General features: G+C 41.4%; 2 protein-coding genes across 5 annotated transcripts; one reads left to right on the forward strand and one right to left on the reverse strand.

The window, feature by feature from the left end:
- Window positions 1-341: 341 nt before the first annotated feature.
- LOC136514322 (cyclin-dependent kinase F-3-like) lies at window positions 342-6,556 on the reverse strand. 4 transcript variants are annotated; one of them, XM_066508322.1, is made up of 19 exons: window positions 6,399-6,556; window positions 5,250-5,313; window positions 5,042-5,167; window positions 4,882-4,960; window positions 4,566-4,634; window positions 4,379-4,468; window positions 3,833-3,971; window positions 3,644-3,746; window positions 3,503-3,555; window positions 3,088-3,154; window positions 2,443-2,551; window positions 2,299-2,364; window positions 2,056-2,124; window positions 1,916-1,976; window positions 1,725-1,829; window positions 1,525-1,559; window positions 1,394-1,439; window positions 1,070-1,154; window positions 342-971 (listed from the first exon to the last, which is right to left on the reverse strand). In XM_066508322.1, the coding sequence occupies exons 3-19, from the start codon at window positions 5,047-5,049 to the stop codon at window positions 863-865; spliced, it is 1,293 nt and encodes a 430-aa protein (XP_066364419.1). In that variant the 5' UTR covers window positions 5,050-5,167; window positions 5,250-5,313; window positions 6,399-6,556; the 3' UTR covers window positions 342-862. The 4 variants fall into 4 exon arrangements, with proteins under 4 accessions (XP_066364419.1, XP_066364414.1, XP_066364411.1 ...); XM_066508317.1 differs by having other exon boundaries at window positions 5,250-5,392; window positions 6,399-6,555; XM_066508314.1 differs by having other exon boundaries at window positions 5,042-5,313.
- An 8,052-nt stretch (window positions 6,557-14,608) lies between these two features.
- Window positions 14,609-18,442, forward strand: LOC136537591 (DNA-directed RNA polymerases II, IV and V subunit 8B-like). Its single transcript, XM_066529526.1, has 5 exons — window positions 14,609-14,751; window positions 15,112-15,189; window positions 16,054-16,211; window positions 16,439-16,536; window positions 18,111-18,442. The coding sequence occupies exons 2-5, from the start codon at window positions 15,117-15,119 to the stop codon at window positions 18,220-18,222; spliced, it is 441 nt and encodes a 146-aa protein (XP_066385623.1). The 5' UTR covers window positions 14,609-14,751; window positions 15,112-15,116; the 3' UTR covers window positions 18,223-18,442.
- Window positions 18,443-18,980: the final 538 nt, after the last annotated feature.

Raw genomic sequence — 18,980 nt, forward strand, 5'->3', positions numbered from 1 at the left:
TGACACAGCTGGGTGTGTGTGCCAACTGCCAAGCTAAGTACACCAACTTAACACAAGTTCGGACTAGAAATAAAATATACCTAAATTACATTGTATAATATGTATTTATTGTGAAATTACTTTTGTGCCTCCTGATTATGATTAGAACTATGGTAATTTAATGAAGCCACTTCTGTATCAAGTCTTATGCCTCACTAGTGATTAGCGCGCGGGGTTGGTACCACAAATATTTTGTCATTGAAACGGTTCATGCTGATAATCGAAGTATAAGAACACTAAGAAGTGACTATTTCTTCATCAGCCCTATCCAGATGCAAAAAAAGCAGCGGTGAAAAACTCACCATAATCGATGGAAAACACATTATTAAACTGTCAGGTCATATCCCACATTATTAAACTCTATCCAGACTCTAGAGTCCGCACATGACATTCTCTCGGCCCCGGCCAAATATCTCGTGATCACTGTAACAGCAAGCACCACAGCAGCCGGCGTAGTACTCCATCCTAGGAGTACATTCCTACATCCTACTACATACATACACTGATACACATACCATGCTCAGCAACTCGGTGCTCATCCACATCACTGCAACATCGCTCATACAAAATTGTTTCTTTTGGGAGAGAGATGTCCATGCCGTTATTTACATAGGGGGTGATGTGGAATACGACCAGACGAAAAAAAAAAGGTGGTGAAGGGAAAAAAAAAGAAGAGATCAAGAGCTACGAACTGTATATACATTCCCTCTACTGCCTGCCGCCACTTATTCGAGTCAAGCTAGTGTGTATACAGCGAGAAGCTGGACGTATCAAGAAGAACGCAAGAATCGTATGAATGCACAATCTGTTAATCCTGTCTCCGTCAGAAGAAATTCACCTGCCGGATTGGTGCTAGCGAATGGTTCTCCAACAGGTTCGGCTGCAACGACAGGCTGAACGGAGAGCCAGAAAATCCTGGCAATGCGGCTTGGCTGCACACACACGACACAGTGCTTGTTATTGGATAATCCTCGCACATAATACTTTCGAAGTGTTGCAAAGGGCGAGTGCTAGATGCGCCCATGCTCACCTGTCAACCATATACGCCTGCTGCCAGGATGGTATGACCGGAACATCACCAACGGGACGATCAGATGGCACCAGAGGCCAAAAACCTGCTTACAGTTACAGAGAAGCAACACTTGTCAACTTAACCAAAAATGGCATCTAAATACTAGTGCTTAAGCTCGCTCAGTCCAACACACAGCAAATATTATGTCAATAATACTAGTTACCGCATTTGTTAGCCCCTTTCAGGGTCAGCAAACGTGATACCATGCTTGAAATTTTGCTGTGGCAAGGAAGAGCAAAAACAATTCCAAAAAGAAACAACAAATTAGCGCAGGGAACATACCGGACTTCACAGGGGTATTCTCAAATCCTGAGAAGAGTAGAAGTTCCTGCACGTCAAAGTAGCAAATATCAAAATGACACCCATTGCATTATAAAATGTAACCGTTTACACAAACACTAATAACATCTCACCTCTTCTGTGCGTCGCGGAACATGGTTAGCAAGGTCTGCAAAACAAAAGAGTAGTAGCAATGTAAAACAGCACGCAACAGGTGGCAAGATGACAAGATCAACTATGACTATTTCTTGAACCTCACAAGGCTACTCTGACCAATATCAAACAATGGATTAAAACCATGGATGAAGTTTACAGGGTTAAAACATTCATGCACCTGTTCCAGGAAAGCTTGGCTTTAGACTGAGAGTTAAATCAAGGAAACATTCATCAGGTTCAGTGCTGAAATCCCACAGGTTCAGTTCCAATCTTGGATGCGCTTCTGTTAAAGTTGTAGAAAGACCTCAGTCCAAATATGTACAAAAAGTTAAAGATATGTCATGAACATAGTTTACATAAAAGACTCACTAGGTTCTTCTGTTTTTGCATGGGAAGCATCATGGACAGGTCTTGGTACCCAGTTGCACACCTAGAAAACTCACTAGAGTCAGGCACACTCATGGAACAAAAAGGTACCCCAAATTACAACTCAACGAGTAAATCAGTACATTAAAGAAGGGATGTTGTAATGCTTGCTCAGCAGTTGGCCTCCTTCGTGGATCCCAGGAACAAAGTTGCTTTCAAAACGAAGCAAAATGGTACCCATGTTAATATTGAGAATTGCCAATGGACAAATAAAGTAAAGCAATAAAACATAGATATATCTACAGCATAAAAGGTGTGGAATTAGTACTTGGATAAACCCAGAACTTTGTTTCATATCCAAACAGCATAGCAGTCTATAGATGTACCTGGATCAAGTCAATTGCTTCCAAAGAAGCATTAGGAATGAGCTCCCATAAGATTCTTGGAGGAATCTGTCAGAAAGGAAAAACAATCAAGCCAAGGGACTGGAAACATTTAATCCAATGACTCCAGATGGAACTCAATTTCACCTGAAAAAACTTAAAGCTACATGAACGAGGCAGGCTCATTCCCTCTGGCCAGATAGTGCAATCTGGGGTCCCAAGCACAGTGCATATTTTGTAAAGCTGATCTGTCTCACTGTTAAAAAACAAAAGAAGCAATGTAAAATCACACAATATCAATGGTAAAAATATTGCAAATGTTGTTTAAATGTTTCAGTGCACGCTTTACTAACTTATAAGCTCTAATACTTCAACGGCATCAATCATATAAGGTTGCTTGTATACATGTATGAAGTAAGGCATCAGCCAAACACAGTTGCAGATGTGAGGCCTTTATATTAAAGTTTAAAATAGTAGGCATAGCATAGCAGACAGTGCAGAGTGAGGTTCCAGGCTAGTGGTGTGCTATATATACCCATTAAGACAACACGCAAATATAATTGTGCCTTAGAAGTTTTAGTTCAGCAGACCTAAAGTTGATTACTGAAAATAAAACATTATCACCTATCACCTATAGTGCAAAAACTAAAGTTCACATCAGCATAACAAAACAGGTAGCATACATGCGCTAAACAGGTATCATACATGCGCTAAGGCCCTGTTAGAATTAATACATGGTAACTGCTGAAGCAATATAGTGATCGTCCACAAAATTCATCACTGCAATATTACCTTTCACCAGGAAAAAGAGGGGACAGTGTAAAAAGCTCAGCCAAAATAGCACCAACCGCCCACATGTCTGCAAAAGCGCACAGCTATTAATGGTGATATCACAAGCTAAAAGCCACAAAGAGAAAAGTTATGCATTTCAAGAAAAGAAGAACACGATATTGTTTGCTCGTTGTTGAGATGGAACTATGTGGCGTACTAATGTTTGGATATAATCGTAGTATGAGAAACTATAAAGCATGACAAACTAATGGCTTGCAGAGTACAACAAATCTTTTTCTAGCGACCTTTTGCATCATAAGAAGAATCATTTCCATGCATTATGTGTAGTGGTATTGGAAATAGAGTAGGCTATACATAACAAGAAAGCAAAAGGTTAATAGCACACCAAAAGGCAGGACAAGGGCACCAGTATTACCAATAGCAGGTGTATAAGCTGAAGATTGCAGTAGAACCTCTGGAGCCCGATACCTAAAGAATATAGATGATCTTGAGGTTTTAGTTGCATAGTATATTGTTATATATATAAACAAATTTCAAATTTCATACACGAACTCACCATCTGGTGGAAACATAATCAGTGTAAGGAGGATTGGAAGATACTTCTCTAGCCAACCCAAAGTCAGCAATTTTAACAATACCATTTGTCACCAACAAATTCTCTAAGCAAATAGATGGGGCAAAACTAATTATTTTAACAGGAACAAAGACAAGATAATTCCAATGTAATATCAAGAAGCCACATTACCAGGTTTCAAATCACGGTGGAAATACCCATTATTATGCATATATGCAAGACCTTGCAGTATTTGGACCATAAAGTTCCGTATATCCCCTTCAGGGAAAGGAACTTGCCTTTCCCTCATGACATCATATAAATTACACTCCTGAAAAGAAAAATCAGCTGACATTTCAGCAAGAGACAAACTACATAAAGAACATTTAGGTGCAAGTAAGAAAGCAGCTTAGGAAAACCCAATGCTTCACCTGAAAGAAGTATACACCTCTTACTAAGTGAGCATAATACATCACAAATATAAGGAAATAGTAGTGGTTCACTCATTTAATGAAGAAACATAGGTGAACCGATTTTGTGGCTAATACAACCCCAAAATACAATGACAATTTAGTACGTTTAGTGTTTAGTGTCGTTCTCATGTTAACAATAAAAAAAAATGACATCTCAGTAATGTGTGCCTTTGAGGGAATAGCATGGTAAATTAGTTTTTTTTTTCTCTTCCTTTTATTTATAACAAAAATATGGTAAAAAAACATGCCAGAAATAGCAACAAACCATGTGTTCAAAGATGAAGAACAGCTCATGATTTTCCATCGTCACCTCCTTCAGCTTCACAATGTTAGGGTGAATTAGTTTCTGAAGAGCCTGCAGAAGGATAGTTCTTTTTTAAGAAAACAAAGTTGCAAGACAGTATCTTCTGAATACGTATGTGATTCATCCAGTTTGACAAAACGGAATGTACCTTCACTTCTCGAAGACTAACGCATTCTTCCCACTGGAAAAACTTTCTCTTCATTTTTTTAACGGCAACCTGGATGGAGCAAAGAGAACAAGTTAGTTGGTGTAAATACTGCAGGTGCCAGCTAACGTTCATAATAACAGCTCTTTCAGTGAAATAGACAAAAGGGTATAATATGCTGTTGCTGAAATTGAACCGGCAAAATCGTGCGTACACAAATCGGGTACATAAATTCTTGGAAGAACAATGCTAGAAGATTTCGATTTGATACATTGAATATGACAGCAAAATGTTTCAATAGGTGAGCCATTGCACTTACAATTTTATTAGTTTCTACATTATAAGCCATAAAAACATTCCCACAGGTTCCATCACCTATCTCCCGTAACAATTTGTACCTGCAAGAAATAGGAAGGCAAGTTCAAATTAACCTTCCAGACCATCTAAAGTAAAATGTGAAAAGAGGATTTAGTACTTACCTTTCCATGATTATTAACGTAACCAAAGAGTGTTTGCCAAGAATCACTGAGAACAAATAGAACTCCGCAGCAAAGATCCCTCGCCGCCTTCAAAACTCATCACAGCCACCTCAAAACTAGGTCCACCTATATACGGTTGCATCAGAAGAAGGAAGTTCCACTCGAGGGTATAGCAGCATGAATGATTAAGCATCATTATGTGCACAACCGTCATGCTTTATTGCAGCTTGAGCAAGCTTCAGCGGCAGATCGTCATCGCTGATACATGTTGGCTGACACCATCATTGGCCAGAAAAAAGAGCAGATAGGTTTCAGACCAAAGCATTTTTATCCTAACGTGCATGGAAAAATCTGCAATGGAAGAGTAAAGGAATTCTTTGATTCAATACTTGGTACTTGAACATAATATTACCCTCCACAAAGGAACCAAGTAAACAAACCATGGGGACACAAAAACTAAGCAAACAAACCATAAGGAAGATATGCATCGGTTTCTCATTTCGTGCACTGGAAAGTAGTTGTACCGTGCAAAACAAAGCCTAACAGCCTATAAAGGACCTATGGAAACAGGTCACTTTCCACATTCGATTCAGTTGCAAGTATACTCGACAGAAACGGCAATCAACTTGGTATATTTTGGCCTTATTAACCGTATACCCTGAGTGAGTTCAATTGCATGGTAAAACAACATTTAAACAGGTCCGGTTAAGATCCAAATCGATCAAGAGGGGGAGAAAGGATAGAAGCACGTGCAATTTACCCGATATATGCATCGTCTCCGTGTCTACATGCGGCAAGGTACCAAGCACGTGAACAATGCAAAAGGTGATCGAACAGTAACAGCTATCAAACAAAGTAAAGAAAAAAAGTGGTGACTCATGCGTACAAGAGTACAAACGAACCTAACGCGTCACAGACCGGCCGGTAGTGCGGCTACACGGCGCGGAGATCTTCTTCTTCCCCTCTAGAAGATTCGAATTCGAATCCGCGACGAACCGACGCCGCGATTCGCGAACAGATAAGAACACCACACCCGTCCGTCGCACGACGTAATTGGTTGAGATAATTGATCGAAAAAAAAATTGGTTGAGATGGATAAAATGTCTAGAGAGCACGTGGGGGGAAATCGTCGTGGGGAATGCGGGTCCTGAATCGATTGCTTGAGACAGGGGCTACCTAACGGGGAATGGCGGGGCGATTGAACCCCCGAGGAAAGAAAAAGGGAGGGCAATCGAACCCGCAATTGGCACTCCGACTTGCACCGAGCAGAGCAAATTCACAACGAAATTGCCAGGATTGCAGGACTAGGAGCAATCCAACGACACGAACCGAGGGAGGCAGGGCAGGGTATCCTTACCAGGGAAGGAGGAACCCGATCCCGTCCCGGAGGGGTCTCCGCTGCCCGGCGGCGAGGTGGAGGGGGAGCCAGTCGGCGAGGTAGGGGATCGCAGGGCGATATTTTGGACGGGGCGACGCCGCGAGAAATTGGGGGAGGGCAAAAGGAGGGAGACGAGACGAGACGAGAAGATACGGGCGGCGAGGCGCAGGTGGGGACGGGCGCGGGCCGAGATCACTGCGCTGCCCCCGGGGGGCGGGAGGGTTGTGGCTGGCGAGGGCGCGTGTGGATAAGCGAGGGGAGGGCAGGCTCGTCATTTCGGCCGGGGCTGCGAGCGCGGGGCAGGGGGCGTAACGGCGTCGGGCTCCCGCGCTGCTGCCGCTAGGTACAACCACCGTGGTACGCGTACGCCTAACTTTTCGCGTTCGGGGGGCTTGCTGGTTGCTGCTGCCAAAGGGTAGAGGGGAAACAGTAGCAGGTTTGAAAACCTGACCCGGTACGCCTCCCGCTGGATTCTTCGCCTTCACACCACACCACCGCTGCTGGTAGGAAAAATTGGTCTCGAATGTCGTAAATGATCATAAATTTTTAGCTAGAACAGTATTTTTCTCTCACACAAATCAGCCAGCAGTACTTCTTCATGAACCAGCAACGATACGAACCAGCCAACCGAACAGGCCGACACATGGTCAAGGTTCGAGAAGCAAATTTATACCCGTTATGGCATGTAATAATCTTTTATTTAGATTATTTATAAACTGCGCTTTTTAAATAGCATATACACGGTAACTAGGATATATCCAAATCCCTTCCCGTTTTGCTACACAAATCAAAGTTGGGTTGTTTGAAAGTCGAATGAAATGTTTGGAGAAAGGATCAGGTAGTCAGGGAGCAGGGACACGTTTGGGTGGTAGAAACTCCGTAGCAATTTTATTATGTATTTGTATATTTATATTATACTCTGATTTAAAAAAAATCATAGAGAAATCCCAAGGTATTTAGAGTTCTACTTGAAAGTGATCAAGTAGTCAGGGACGAAACGTTTGGGTGGTACAAACTCTCTGGCAATTTTATTTTTTTCAAACATCACACATATGTTCGTTTAGTTGAAATTTGACTTATACTGATTTGTTGTGAGAGAAAAACACTATTTATTTACTGAAAAATACTGCTGCTAAAGTAGTGTTGTAGAACAGGGCGAAAAAACACTTACATGGAAATCCCAAGGTATACCAAACACTTTGAGTTCTACATGAAAGTGATTCTTTGGTCCGTTCGGCTTATTCCATATCGGCTTCTTTTTTCAGTCGGAACAGTGTTTTTCTCTCATAACATTTCAGCCAGAACAGTGTTTCAGTTAATTTCAGTCAAGATTCAGCAAGCCGAACGGAGCCTTTGTGGAAAATTGTCTACTATACAAGAAATTATTTAGTACCTGAAATTGGTTTCTTTATGATATGTTTTTTAACAGAGAAAGGGAATCAACTATCGAGGAGGCCCAAAATTGTCGTATGGGAAGGAAGAAACTTTGGCCCTGTTTATTTTGCTAAAAAGTCATGACTAAAAGTATTATTCGTTAATTTATTGTAAGAAAAAAATACGATTCGTTCGCTGAAATAGTACGGCTCATGAGACAAACAAACATGGCCTTTGTATTCACTTTAGGATTCAGGTATGTCATTGCTTTGATCTTTCCCTCGAGCTTTTAGGGCTCCTGTATATCATAGCATCCCTTTATAGGAAAGACACGTCTAGTGGCTATTGAGATCGACACATGGATAACTTTATTTCAGTTACACGATTTTCACATTTCCAAATGTCACAAATCGAAAATCTATGAAATTGAACCCTTTCTCTCACTCTTCCTTCTTCAGCAAGACACGGAGAGAAAAGGCGTGGCGATTCCGTGCAAGTCAGGATCAAGAAATAAATATAAATAAACGCCGCGATGAAGTAATATGCTGCCGCGTATTCTATTCTATATTCTTCTAGAAGAAAGGCCTTCGAAATCTCTATATATATTAAAGCAGATTAGTTTAACCGACGCTTAGGCCATCCATATCACCCGAATTATTTCCAGCCGTCCAATCCTCCATCGCGTGGCCCAGATTGCTTGTAGCAGCTTTCGTTTGAATCAGCTTCTTGTAGATCCCGTCGCTTTGCGTTGATTTTGCCAGCTGTTGCTGCGTATGGTCCGAATCCGGTCGACCAAATATAAACAACAGCTTCTGCTTCTCCTTCTGGATTTTTCTGAAAATATATCGCCTCCTCTTCCTCTTCTGAGCTCGACGCCTCTCCTCCCGGTCGCGGAACACCGCCTCCACTGCCTCCGCCCCCGGCTTCTCTTCCTTCCTCTCTCCCTCTCCCTCTCTCTCTCCCTCTCTCTCTTCCGATGTGGCACCGTGCGGCTAGGGCCCAGTGCCGTCACTTCATCGCGTGAGGCGCGGGTGGCGCCACGCCGCCCCTGGGCTACGCCGAAGCTCCGCGGGTCGGCCCCGGCAGCGGCCGTCCCCAACCACGGCGCGGCACGTGCGTGCCCCGCCGTTGGCCGTCGGCCCGGGTGCCCCACGACGCGGCCTCCTCCCACCACTCTGCGTCTGCTCCTCTACTCCATGAGACCCTAGGTGCCTGTGCTCGACGACCCCGGCTACACATTGCGTCTTCCTCTCCGGTGGTGGCACCGATGGCTCAGCTCGGCGGTAGATCTAGCGGTGCCTCACCCCTCCACCCAGGGTTTCGCGGTGGCGGCGGGTCACCCCATCCTCGCCTCTCTCCTACTCCATAGAAGCCCAGCCACCAGGTATGGATGGCTATGGGCACTTCCCCTACTCTATTTGTGCTTCATCTACGGTGTTTGTTTTCCTAGATTTAAAGATTGATTTCATTCGGATTTGTTACCGGAGGTGGATGAGGGATTACAACCAAGTGTTTAGTTTGCTTTCTTTCTTAGCTTCGTTTAGCGGCACATGGATTCCTATTGTGCAGGAATGCCAGTAACGTGGATGCCATGCTATTATGCTTGTTCAAAGGTTGCATACCACTTCTTATCGGTTGTCACAGGTTTGTGTTGCCTCACAGCTTCTAGATAGTCACTGAATTTTTGAATTTGCAATGGTTTGCAAATTTGTGCCCCTCCATCTAGAGGACATGTAAGATGTAGTCCGGAAATTGCTTACAAAATTTTTGTAGCCATAAATTACTCGATGAAGTTCCTGTAATGATGTCTTAAAAATCTTAATGTATTAATTTGTGTTTGGCTATTTTTAAATTAAAATGATCGCGGGTTCATAGCAAAACACAAATTGAATTGTTTGCTATGAACCCGCAATCATTTTAATCTGAAAATAGCCAAACACAAATTAATACATTATTTCGGTGATTTCGCTTTAGCTTCCCATATGCCATCTATAATTTATATATGCAGTTATTTTATGCTGATGATCCTTTTTGCCTACAACAAGAGATTGAGTAGGAATGTTCTATGAACCAAATTTGTTCCATATATCAATATTATGTTTTATTATCGGCTTAGTTTTACTTTGTCTGGTGCGGGCCTGCTGCAAGCGGTAGAGTCTCATTTTGGCTAATTTCTTGGAGATGCTCTATCAGATACTACCACCTTGGTCCATAAAAGGATGTAATTCTAGCTTCATCGCTAGTTAAACTTTGTAACATAGAATAGGTATAGCATGAAAATATATCTCACCATAAATTCAATGATACATCTTTGGTATCATAAGTATTAATATTTTATTAAAACAATAGTCAAACTCAAGATGATTTAGCTTCCAGAATTGTATTGTATTATTTTCAGGACGGATCGAGAGAAGCACAACATAAACAAAAGCTAAAGCATGTGTTGCAGTATGATGTAGAGTATTGGTTTTCAAGCAAGGTGCGTTATCTTATTTCATTCATTTGAATTTGATGAATGAGACGACTTTAACTAGGTGATTTGCCGGCGCACGCGAGGGCGCGCGTGATAAACTAGTTACTACTACTATGGGAGTGTTGCACATAACATCGAAAGATTTTTTTGAATAATCATAGCATCGATTGAATTAGACAAGAGCAAATTCATTCAAAATTATTTGGGTGGTGTAGTTCGTAATCACGTCGTGTTACAAACTAAGGTCTCCAGTTCTTTGATGGGTTAAGACATGATGATGATTTTTTTACCTTGTTCGTTTTTTCCCTTTTCTCATGCTCCCTCAATTTTTTTCTTTCATCACTTTTCACTAGAAAAATTCTGGTTTACCTCCTCGGATCATTGTCACAACAACAACAACATAGTCTTTCAGTCCAAGCAAATTAGGGTAGGCTAGAGTTAAAACCCACCAAGAGCCCCAAGTCACGGTTCAGGCACTTCAATAGCTACTTTTCAAGTACTCATATTCAAACATAGATATCTAGGTATATTCCAAGCTTTTAAATCTCTTTTTATTGCCTCCCACATGTCAATTTCGGTCTTCCTCTATCTCTCCTCATATTATTAGCTTGGCTTAGGACTCCACAATGTAGTGGTGTCTCTGGAGGTCTCCTTTGGACATGGTCAAACCACCTCAACCAATGTTGGATAAGCTTTTCTTCAATTAGTGCTACCCCTAGGCAATCACGTATATCATCGTTCTGAACTCGGTCCATTCTTGTGTGATGACAAATCCATCGCAACATACGCATTTCTGCAACACTCAGTTGTTGAACATGTCGAATCTTTGAAGGCCAATATTCTGCTCCATACAACATAGCCGGTCTAATCGCCGTTCTATAAAACTTGGCTTTTACTTTTTGTGGTACCCTCTTGTCATAGAGAATGCTAGAAGCTTAGCGCCACTTGATCCATCCTACTTTGATTCTATGGCTAACGTCCATATCAATATCTCCATCCTTTTGTAGCATCGATCCCAGATACCGAAAGATATCCTTCATAGGCACTACTTGACCTTCCAAACTCACATCTTCCTTCTCCTGTGCAGCTCTGTCAAAGTCGCATCTCTTGTATTCGGTTTTAGTTCTGCTCAATCTAAAACCTTTAGACTCAAGGGTCTACCGCCATAACTCTAGTTTCCTATTTACTCCCGCATGGCTTTCGTCCACTAACACTATATCATCAGCGAACAACATACACCAAGGGATATCCCCTTATATGTTCCTAGTAACCTCATCTATTACTAAGGCAAAGAGATACGGGCTTAAGGCTGACCCTTGATGAAATCTAATTTTAATCGGAAAATAATCTGTGTTACCATAATTTGTTCGAACACTAGTCACAACATTGTTGTACATGTCCTTGATGAGGGTCACGTATTTTGATGGGACTTTATGTTTGTCCAAAGACCACCACATAACATTTCTTGGTACCTTATCATAAGCCTTCTCCAAGTCAATGAAAACCAAGTGGAGGTCCTTCTTCTGCTCGCTCAACCACTCTATAACATGTCTTATTAAGAAGATTGCTTTTGTGGTCGACCTTCCGGGCATGAAACCAAATTGATTTGTTGATATCTGCATCGTTCCTCGTAGGCACTGCTCGATGACTCTCTCCCATATCTTCATAGTGTGGCTAATCAACTTAATTCTTCGATAATTAGTATAACTTTGGATATCTCCCTTGTTCTCGTAGATTGATACCAATATGCTTCTTCTTCACTCCTTAGGCATCTTGTTTGATCGAAAGATATTGTTGAACATCTTGGTTAGACATACTATAGCTATATCCCCGAGACATCTCTACACATTGATTGGGATACCATTAGGGCACATCGCTTTGAACCCTTTCATCCTTTTCAAGGCTTCTCTAACATCCGATTCTTAAATCCTCCGTACAAAGCGCCTGTTAGTATCATCAAACGAGTCGTCCAGCTGAACGGTGGTGTTCTCGTTCTCACCATTGAATAATTTATCAAAATACTCTTGCCATCTATGTTTGATCTCATCCTCCATCACCAAGAGCTGCTTCCTCTCATCCTTTATGCACTTGACTTGGTTGAAGTCCCTTGTCTTTCTATCGTGAGCCTTAGCCATGCTATAAATATCCTTCTCTCCTTCCTTCGTACTCAAACATCGGTAAAGGTCCTCATAGGTCCACCCCTTTGCCTCACTCACCGCTCATTTTACAGTCTTCTTTGCCACTTGTACTTCTCTATGTTGTTTGCACACCTGTCATGAACTTATGATACAAGCGCTTATAGCACTCCTTCTTTTCCTTAATAGCCTTTTGCACATCTTCATTCCACCATCAAATGCCTTTCGAGTGGTATCCACTCCCTTTGGTCACTCCAAGCACCTCTAAAGCAACCTTTCAAATGCATGTTGCTATCTTCTCTCCACATGCTGTTTACATCGCCTTCATCATTCTAAGGGCCCTCTTCAATGACTTTCTCCTTAAAGACCTTTGATGCCTTCCCTTTTAATTTCCACCACTTCGTTCTAGCAACCTTAGCTTGTTTGTTCCCATGAGCTTGCACTAGAAAGCGAAAGTCAGCCACCACCAGCTTGTGTTGAGCGACCACACATTCTCCATGTATCACCTTATAGTCCACGCATGTTCGTTTATTCCTCCTTCTTGTAAGGACAAAGTCGATTTGACTAGAGTACTGGCCACTACTAAAGGTCACTAAATGGGACTGTCTCTTACGAAAGAAAGTGTTAGCTATCATCAGATCAAAAGCTATGATGAAGTCTAAGACTTCCTCTCCCTCCTAGTTCCTACTACCCTATCCGAAACTCCCATGAACCGCCTCGAAACCTGCACTTGATGTACCTACATGGTTATTAAGATCACCTCCTATAAACAGCTTCTCGCTACTAGGGACAGCTCTAACCAAGCGATGTAAGTCTTCTCAGAAAAGCCGCTTAGCACTCTCATCATGACCTACTTGGGGGCATACGTACTAATTACGTTTAAGACCATATCACTAATGACAAGTTTAACTAAGATGATTATATCCTCTTGTCTTCTCACCTCCACCACATCATCCTTTAGGCTCTTATCAATAAAAACTCATACTTCATTTTTATTTGAAGTTGTCCCTGTATACAAGAGCTTGAAGCCGGGATTGTCCACCTCCTTCGCCTTCTGCGCCTTCCATTTAGTCTCTTGGACGCATAAGATATTTACACGCCTCCTAACCGTTGTGTCCACTAACTCTTTTAACCTACCTATAAGGGACCCTACATTGCAGCTACCTAAACGGATCCTAGTTGGCTCGACTAGCTTCCTTACCCTTCGCACCTACCGAGCTAGGTGTGAAGACCCTTACTCATTTTGCACCACACCTGAACATCGATGTGGCGCGCCACTAAGGATGCGACGACCCGATCCTTGCTCACTTAACACCGTGTCTAGATCACGACACGGCGCATCACGGGGGTGACGACCCGACCCTTGCTCATTTATCACCATACCCGGGTTTTGACATGGTGCGTCGCTAAGAGGCTTGAGAGTTCAAATTATTTAGCTACACAAACTAAGCGATGTAACTAACAAGGCTACTCAAGCCAATTAGTTACGCAAAGGAGCTACTTCTATGCTGCACAAACAAAGAAAGTAACAAGCTAACTAATTACAAGAGCAACTATACAAGCACAATATATATGAAAGTACATACAAGCTTATTTATGAATATCGCAAACCAACGGAAAGAAGATGTCACTGTGATTTTTATCCCAAAGTTCACTTGTTTGCCAACAAGTTAGTCCTCGTTGTGTCGTCTAAGTGGCAACAACCACCAAGAGTAATAAGAAATCCCGCAGCTCGCAAGGATGTATCAATGATCAAAATGTCCAAGAGAGTGAGCTAGAGCCGGCCAACACCTATTTATAGAGAAAATTATTTTTTATTTTAGAAAAATGTTGTTATGGCTTCTTGTTTTGTGAAATTGGTATATGTCTTGTGAAAATGGCTTCTAGCTTCAATAGAAAAATATTCAACCTTAATAAAATATATAAAAAAATTCTTTAACTTATTTACAATGTACTATATATTTACTAGCCCGTGATAGTGTCCACCGAAGAGAATAGATATAAAATTTCTATTATGTTATTTAAAACAAAAATGTTGTACTAGCCATGGATAGTGTCCAATAAAGAGAATATATATGAAATCAACAATAATAAAAATTTAAAAGGGAGGGAAAGAAAAATAAAAAAAAGAAATTTTCAAAGAAACTGAAAAAACGGCCCACAAGAAGCCATAACCTGCATCTCCCCCTTCCGTCCGCTGCATGCTGCATCCCCTCTTCCCTCCTCGGTTCTGTCTCTCTCTCGCTACTAGGTTACCCTCTCGCTCTCAGGCGACTGTTGGGCCGCCGCCGCCCTAGGCCAGGTGCTGAGGCTTTCGTTGGTCTCTTCGCCGGCGACGAGCACCCACCAGGTACTCCCACACCTTCTCTTCCCTTCCCTTATGCTGTGCGAAGGTGAGCACCGAAACCCTAACCTAAAGCTATTTAGCTATTTGACAAGCCTCCTAACTTCGAAGTTTTTGCAAAAATTATTGGGTGTACATGTGTACACCCATGTCCCTTTACTGGATCCGCCCCTGGGAGGAGGCACAAGGCCGTCCGCTTTTGTCGGCGTGGACCGCTCGCTTCCACTGTCTCGATTGAAGTTTGATGCGTGATTAGTAGCTCATAGTCTGATTTCGCGTCTTATTTGCCTGATTTTGGTTCACGGACTAGTTTACTGACTGTCAAGTCAGCTGAAGGTTTATGCAGTCACTCTCCTTTTTATCCAGGAGAAATGTCTGAGCATCTCTTCGAGGACACCTTCGTCGTCACTAGGCTCGACCCTGATGGCAAAAAGTTTGATAGAGGTAAATTCTTTCTTTCTGAGATCTGAACCAATAACAAAGGTAACTTCTGAATGAGCAGCAAGGGTTCCTCCTTTTTTTAGTACTGTGTACTGTGTTATAGCATGGAGTATGTTGCTGTGGTAATAGTGTAATGACAATTACAACTGATGATTTCTTAGTTTAGTTTACCTTGCTCATATCAGTAATTCAGTATCGCTCATGGTTTAGTAAGATTTCACCATCTGGATGCTCATGGTTCTGTTAGAGGAGGGGGGAAAAGGCTTCAGACACACTTTTGGCCCCTTCTAGTCTAAGCATAACAGGCAATGGAATTGCATTAATAATGAGAACGCGGATCATTTACTCCGATACCTGTAAGCTGTTTTCCTGATATTTCGTTGCATCATGTGCTTGTTGTGTAATTGGAGGTTGAAACTATCATGAAATACCTTCCCAATATTCACACTGCAATCCATGCTGTCATATTTTGAGAATCTTCTAATGATAATGACTTTTTGCTGGGTAATAATGATTATAAATGTCTTTTGTAAACCTGACTGAAACAACGCTTTCATACTGTTTTTGTCCTGAAAATCTCTTTCTTCTGCTATCCGAAGTACATTCCTGTAGGACATACTATTAAAATCTAAAGGTGCACTCTGTATCGAAATAATATGCATGCAACCGTTGAAATTTATCTAAACTTCTAAAGGTTCTTATCTTGAAATATTTCACTGTATAGCGTATCATTCATCTATCCACTGCTTCTTTTTCACTTTATATAGCTTCCGTCGATATTATGAGTTAACTAACTATGCTCAATTACCAGCCTTGTTCTAGTATGACCTTGTGCTCATGTTCTGTTCTTCTCTTGCATGTGTACAGTTTCTCGTGTCGAAGCACGCAGTGAGCAGTTAGATATGTATATGCAGCTAGATGTTGCTACTGATGTTTATCATATGCATGCTGGTGAGAAATTTAACATGGTTTTAGCACCTACTCTGAATTTGGATGGCACTCCAGATACTGGATACTATACACAGGTGATTAATTTAGCCGTTTTGTGAAATTTGCATCATGCAACTTGAATTTTAATGATATTGACTGATGCAATGCAGCATCCAGTTAATACTGTGTCTTGGGTTCATATGATATCCTCAATGTGCTTTGGGTCTATATGATACCACCAATGTTCCTTGTTGCAGGATTTCATTTTAGCTGTTGAGGTGTGTAGATAAGATCTAATTAACATAAACTATATAATTTTCAGGCTGGTAGAAAAACTCTGGCAGACAATTATGAGTACGTCATGCATGGGAAGCTTTACAAAATCTCAGAAGACACCTCCTCCAGCCAAAATGCTAAAGTGTATGGTTTTCTGCTTATCCTTAAACTGAAAACTAGCGAACAATGTAGCAATTTGCACCTTTTGATGCACTAGAATTTATTTTATTAGCATGTGAGTATTTGATTCACTTGTTACATGCTACTACGTATAGTGTACAACAACAACAACAACATAGCCTTTCAGTCTCAAGCAAGTTGGGGTAGGCTAGAGTTGAAACCCACCAAGAGCCCCAAGTCACGGTTCAGGCACGTACTACGTATAGTGTATTAATATTTTTATCCTATTGGTGAGCTCTTCCAGTATATGATAGCTCATGGATCCACTATTGATTTCTGAACTAAGGACTGAAGGATTTCCACATTGTTTTACCTTATCAAAGCGAACACAACCACTATAAAGCTTATAATGTTATTCATGGTACTGAAGAAATTGTAGCCATATATTCTGATGAAGCCCATATGACAATCTCGCTTGTGAGAGAATTTGATTCTGCAAAGTACTTTTGAACATCAAAAGAGCTTGATTCGGATATCCCATTAATAATGATTTTATTTGCATATTATTTTCATCTGATAATAGCATTACTTGCATATAGATATAGAAAAGTCCTTCAAGGTCACTTCAGTGTCTTGGTAAGGCTTCCAGGGTATTGCGACTCAAGCGTTGCCGCTGTTGCCACCCGTCTCCACCACCGTTGGTCCCCCTCCCTCCCATCTCTGGTATATCGCCGGAGGCCGGAGGGAGTGGGGATCCATCGTTTTTAATAAGTTTCCCAGTAGATCGAGTCTTTAGGGTTAGGGTTTCTCCATACCAAGTTTCTTTGTTTTGGGGATTTATTTCCTCCTCTCCGGCGACGGCGAGAGGGCAGGTTGGAATCGTTTTCTCCATGGCGGCTCTGTTGAAGATGATGGCGATAACTACGACGTCAGCATCCTCATTGGTTTGACGACATGGAGACTTTTATTTTCGGACGACGACATCAAGGCGGAGATGGTGTCGCTGCCATGGAATAATTTTCTCCTGTCTCTTCTCCGTTTTATTGTGGTTATATCTAGCCACAATAAAGGACTAGGGAGAATAAGTTTCAGATTAGTCTTCCCCATTCTTCGGTGGTAGAAAGAAGAAGGAAGACACCAGAAAGAAGAAGTTTCTCAACTCCGTCTATATGAATGTTGGCCGTCGTTCGTTGGGCATCTATTCTCAGGCCTTTTGCCGAGTGTTTGTCTATACGGTCATCCATACTGCAAAGCGTCGTACAAGTTTGGTTTTGAGATCTGGAGCTATTCACAGCGTGGTTATAATTTAGATGAAAATCAGTTTTTGGATATTTGTATAATCCAGAGTGCTTGTAACGTGTTGATATACCCAGCTATTATCTAATATAAATATTCTTTCGTCGCAAAAAAGAAGAAAGGAATAAAATGGTTTCAGTTGATTTGTTTGAAGTTTAAACCTGAAATGGCCTCATTTGATTTCTTTAAAGTTTAAACCTTTCATATTATTGTAGAACTGAATCTTCTTTTGTATACGCAGTTGTTCTTTTTAAAGTAGGTGTTGTCTTTCTCATGCGGTACCCTTTTTTTCCCCCTTCCAGGGAGATTTATGCATCATTCGGTGGTCTCCTGATGCTGCTCAGGGGTGACCCTTCCACTGCTGCTAGCTTTGAGCTGGATCAGAGGCTCTTTCTACTGATGCGCAAGGTGTAAAACTACTACTGAATGTGACAACTTCCAAAAACATCCTAGCGCTGATCGTTCACTTAATCGCATTGAGGGCTATGGGTGTTTGGCCTTGCTCATATTTATTTAACTTCCATCCATGGTTCCTGACCTTGACTCCGTGGGTGAAGCTTGTTCTATGCTGTCACGAGTACTGTTTTCTTTCATTATGGATTCATGGTAATGAGTTCCCGTTTCTTGTCAAAAAGACTGATGTGCATAGGGGGCGTTTGGAACCCGACCTGGCCTCGGGCGCTCGACCAGACATGTCGATAGTTTAGTTCTCAAAATTTTATAAAATTTTTCAAGATTTTCTATCATATCGAATCTTTGGACGCATGCATGAAACATTAAATATAAATAAAAAACAAAACTAATTATACAGTTTAGATGAAATTTATGAGACGAATCTTTTAAGTCTAATTAGACTATGATTGAACACTAATTATTAAATAACAACAAAAATACTATAGTACTATTTCTTAAAAAAAAATCGTCAGCTAGAGTTGGAAATCGACAGCCTGGGTGAGCTGCATGGCCCAGGCGCGATTTCCAGTTCTAGAATCAAACAGGCCTTAGGCCTTGTTTAGATCACCTTCAAATTTCAAGTTTTTTCACTTTTTCTCTATCACATTAATTTTTGGACGCATGCATAGAGCATTAAATGTAGATAAAAAAAATAACTAATTGCACAGTTTGATTGTAAATCACGAGACGAATCTTTTGAGCCTAGTTAGTCCATGATC

This window comes from Miscanthus floridulus, chromosome 2 (assembly GCF_019320115.1).
Source record: "Miscanthus floridulus cultivar M001 chromosome 2, ASM1932011v1, whole genome shotgun sequence".
Lineage (NCBI taxonomy): Eukaryota > Viridiplantae > Streptophyta > Magnoliopsida > Poales > Poaceae > Miscanthus > Miscanthus floridulus.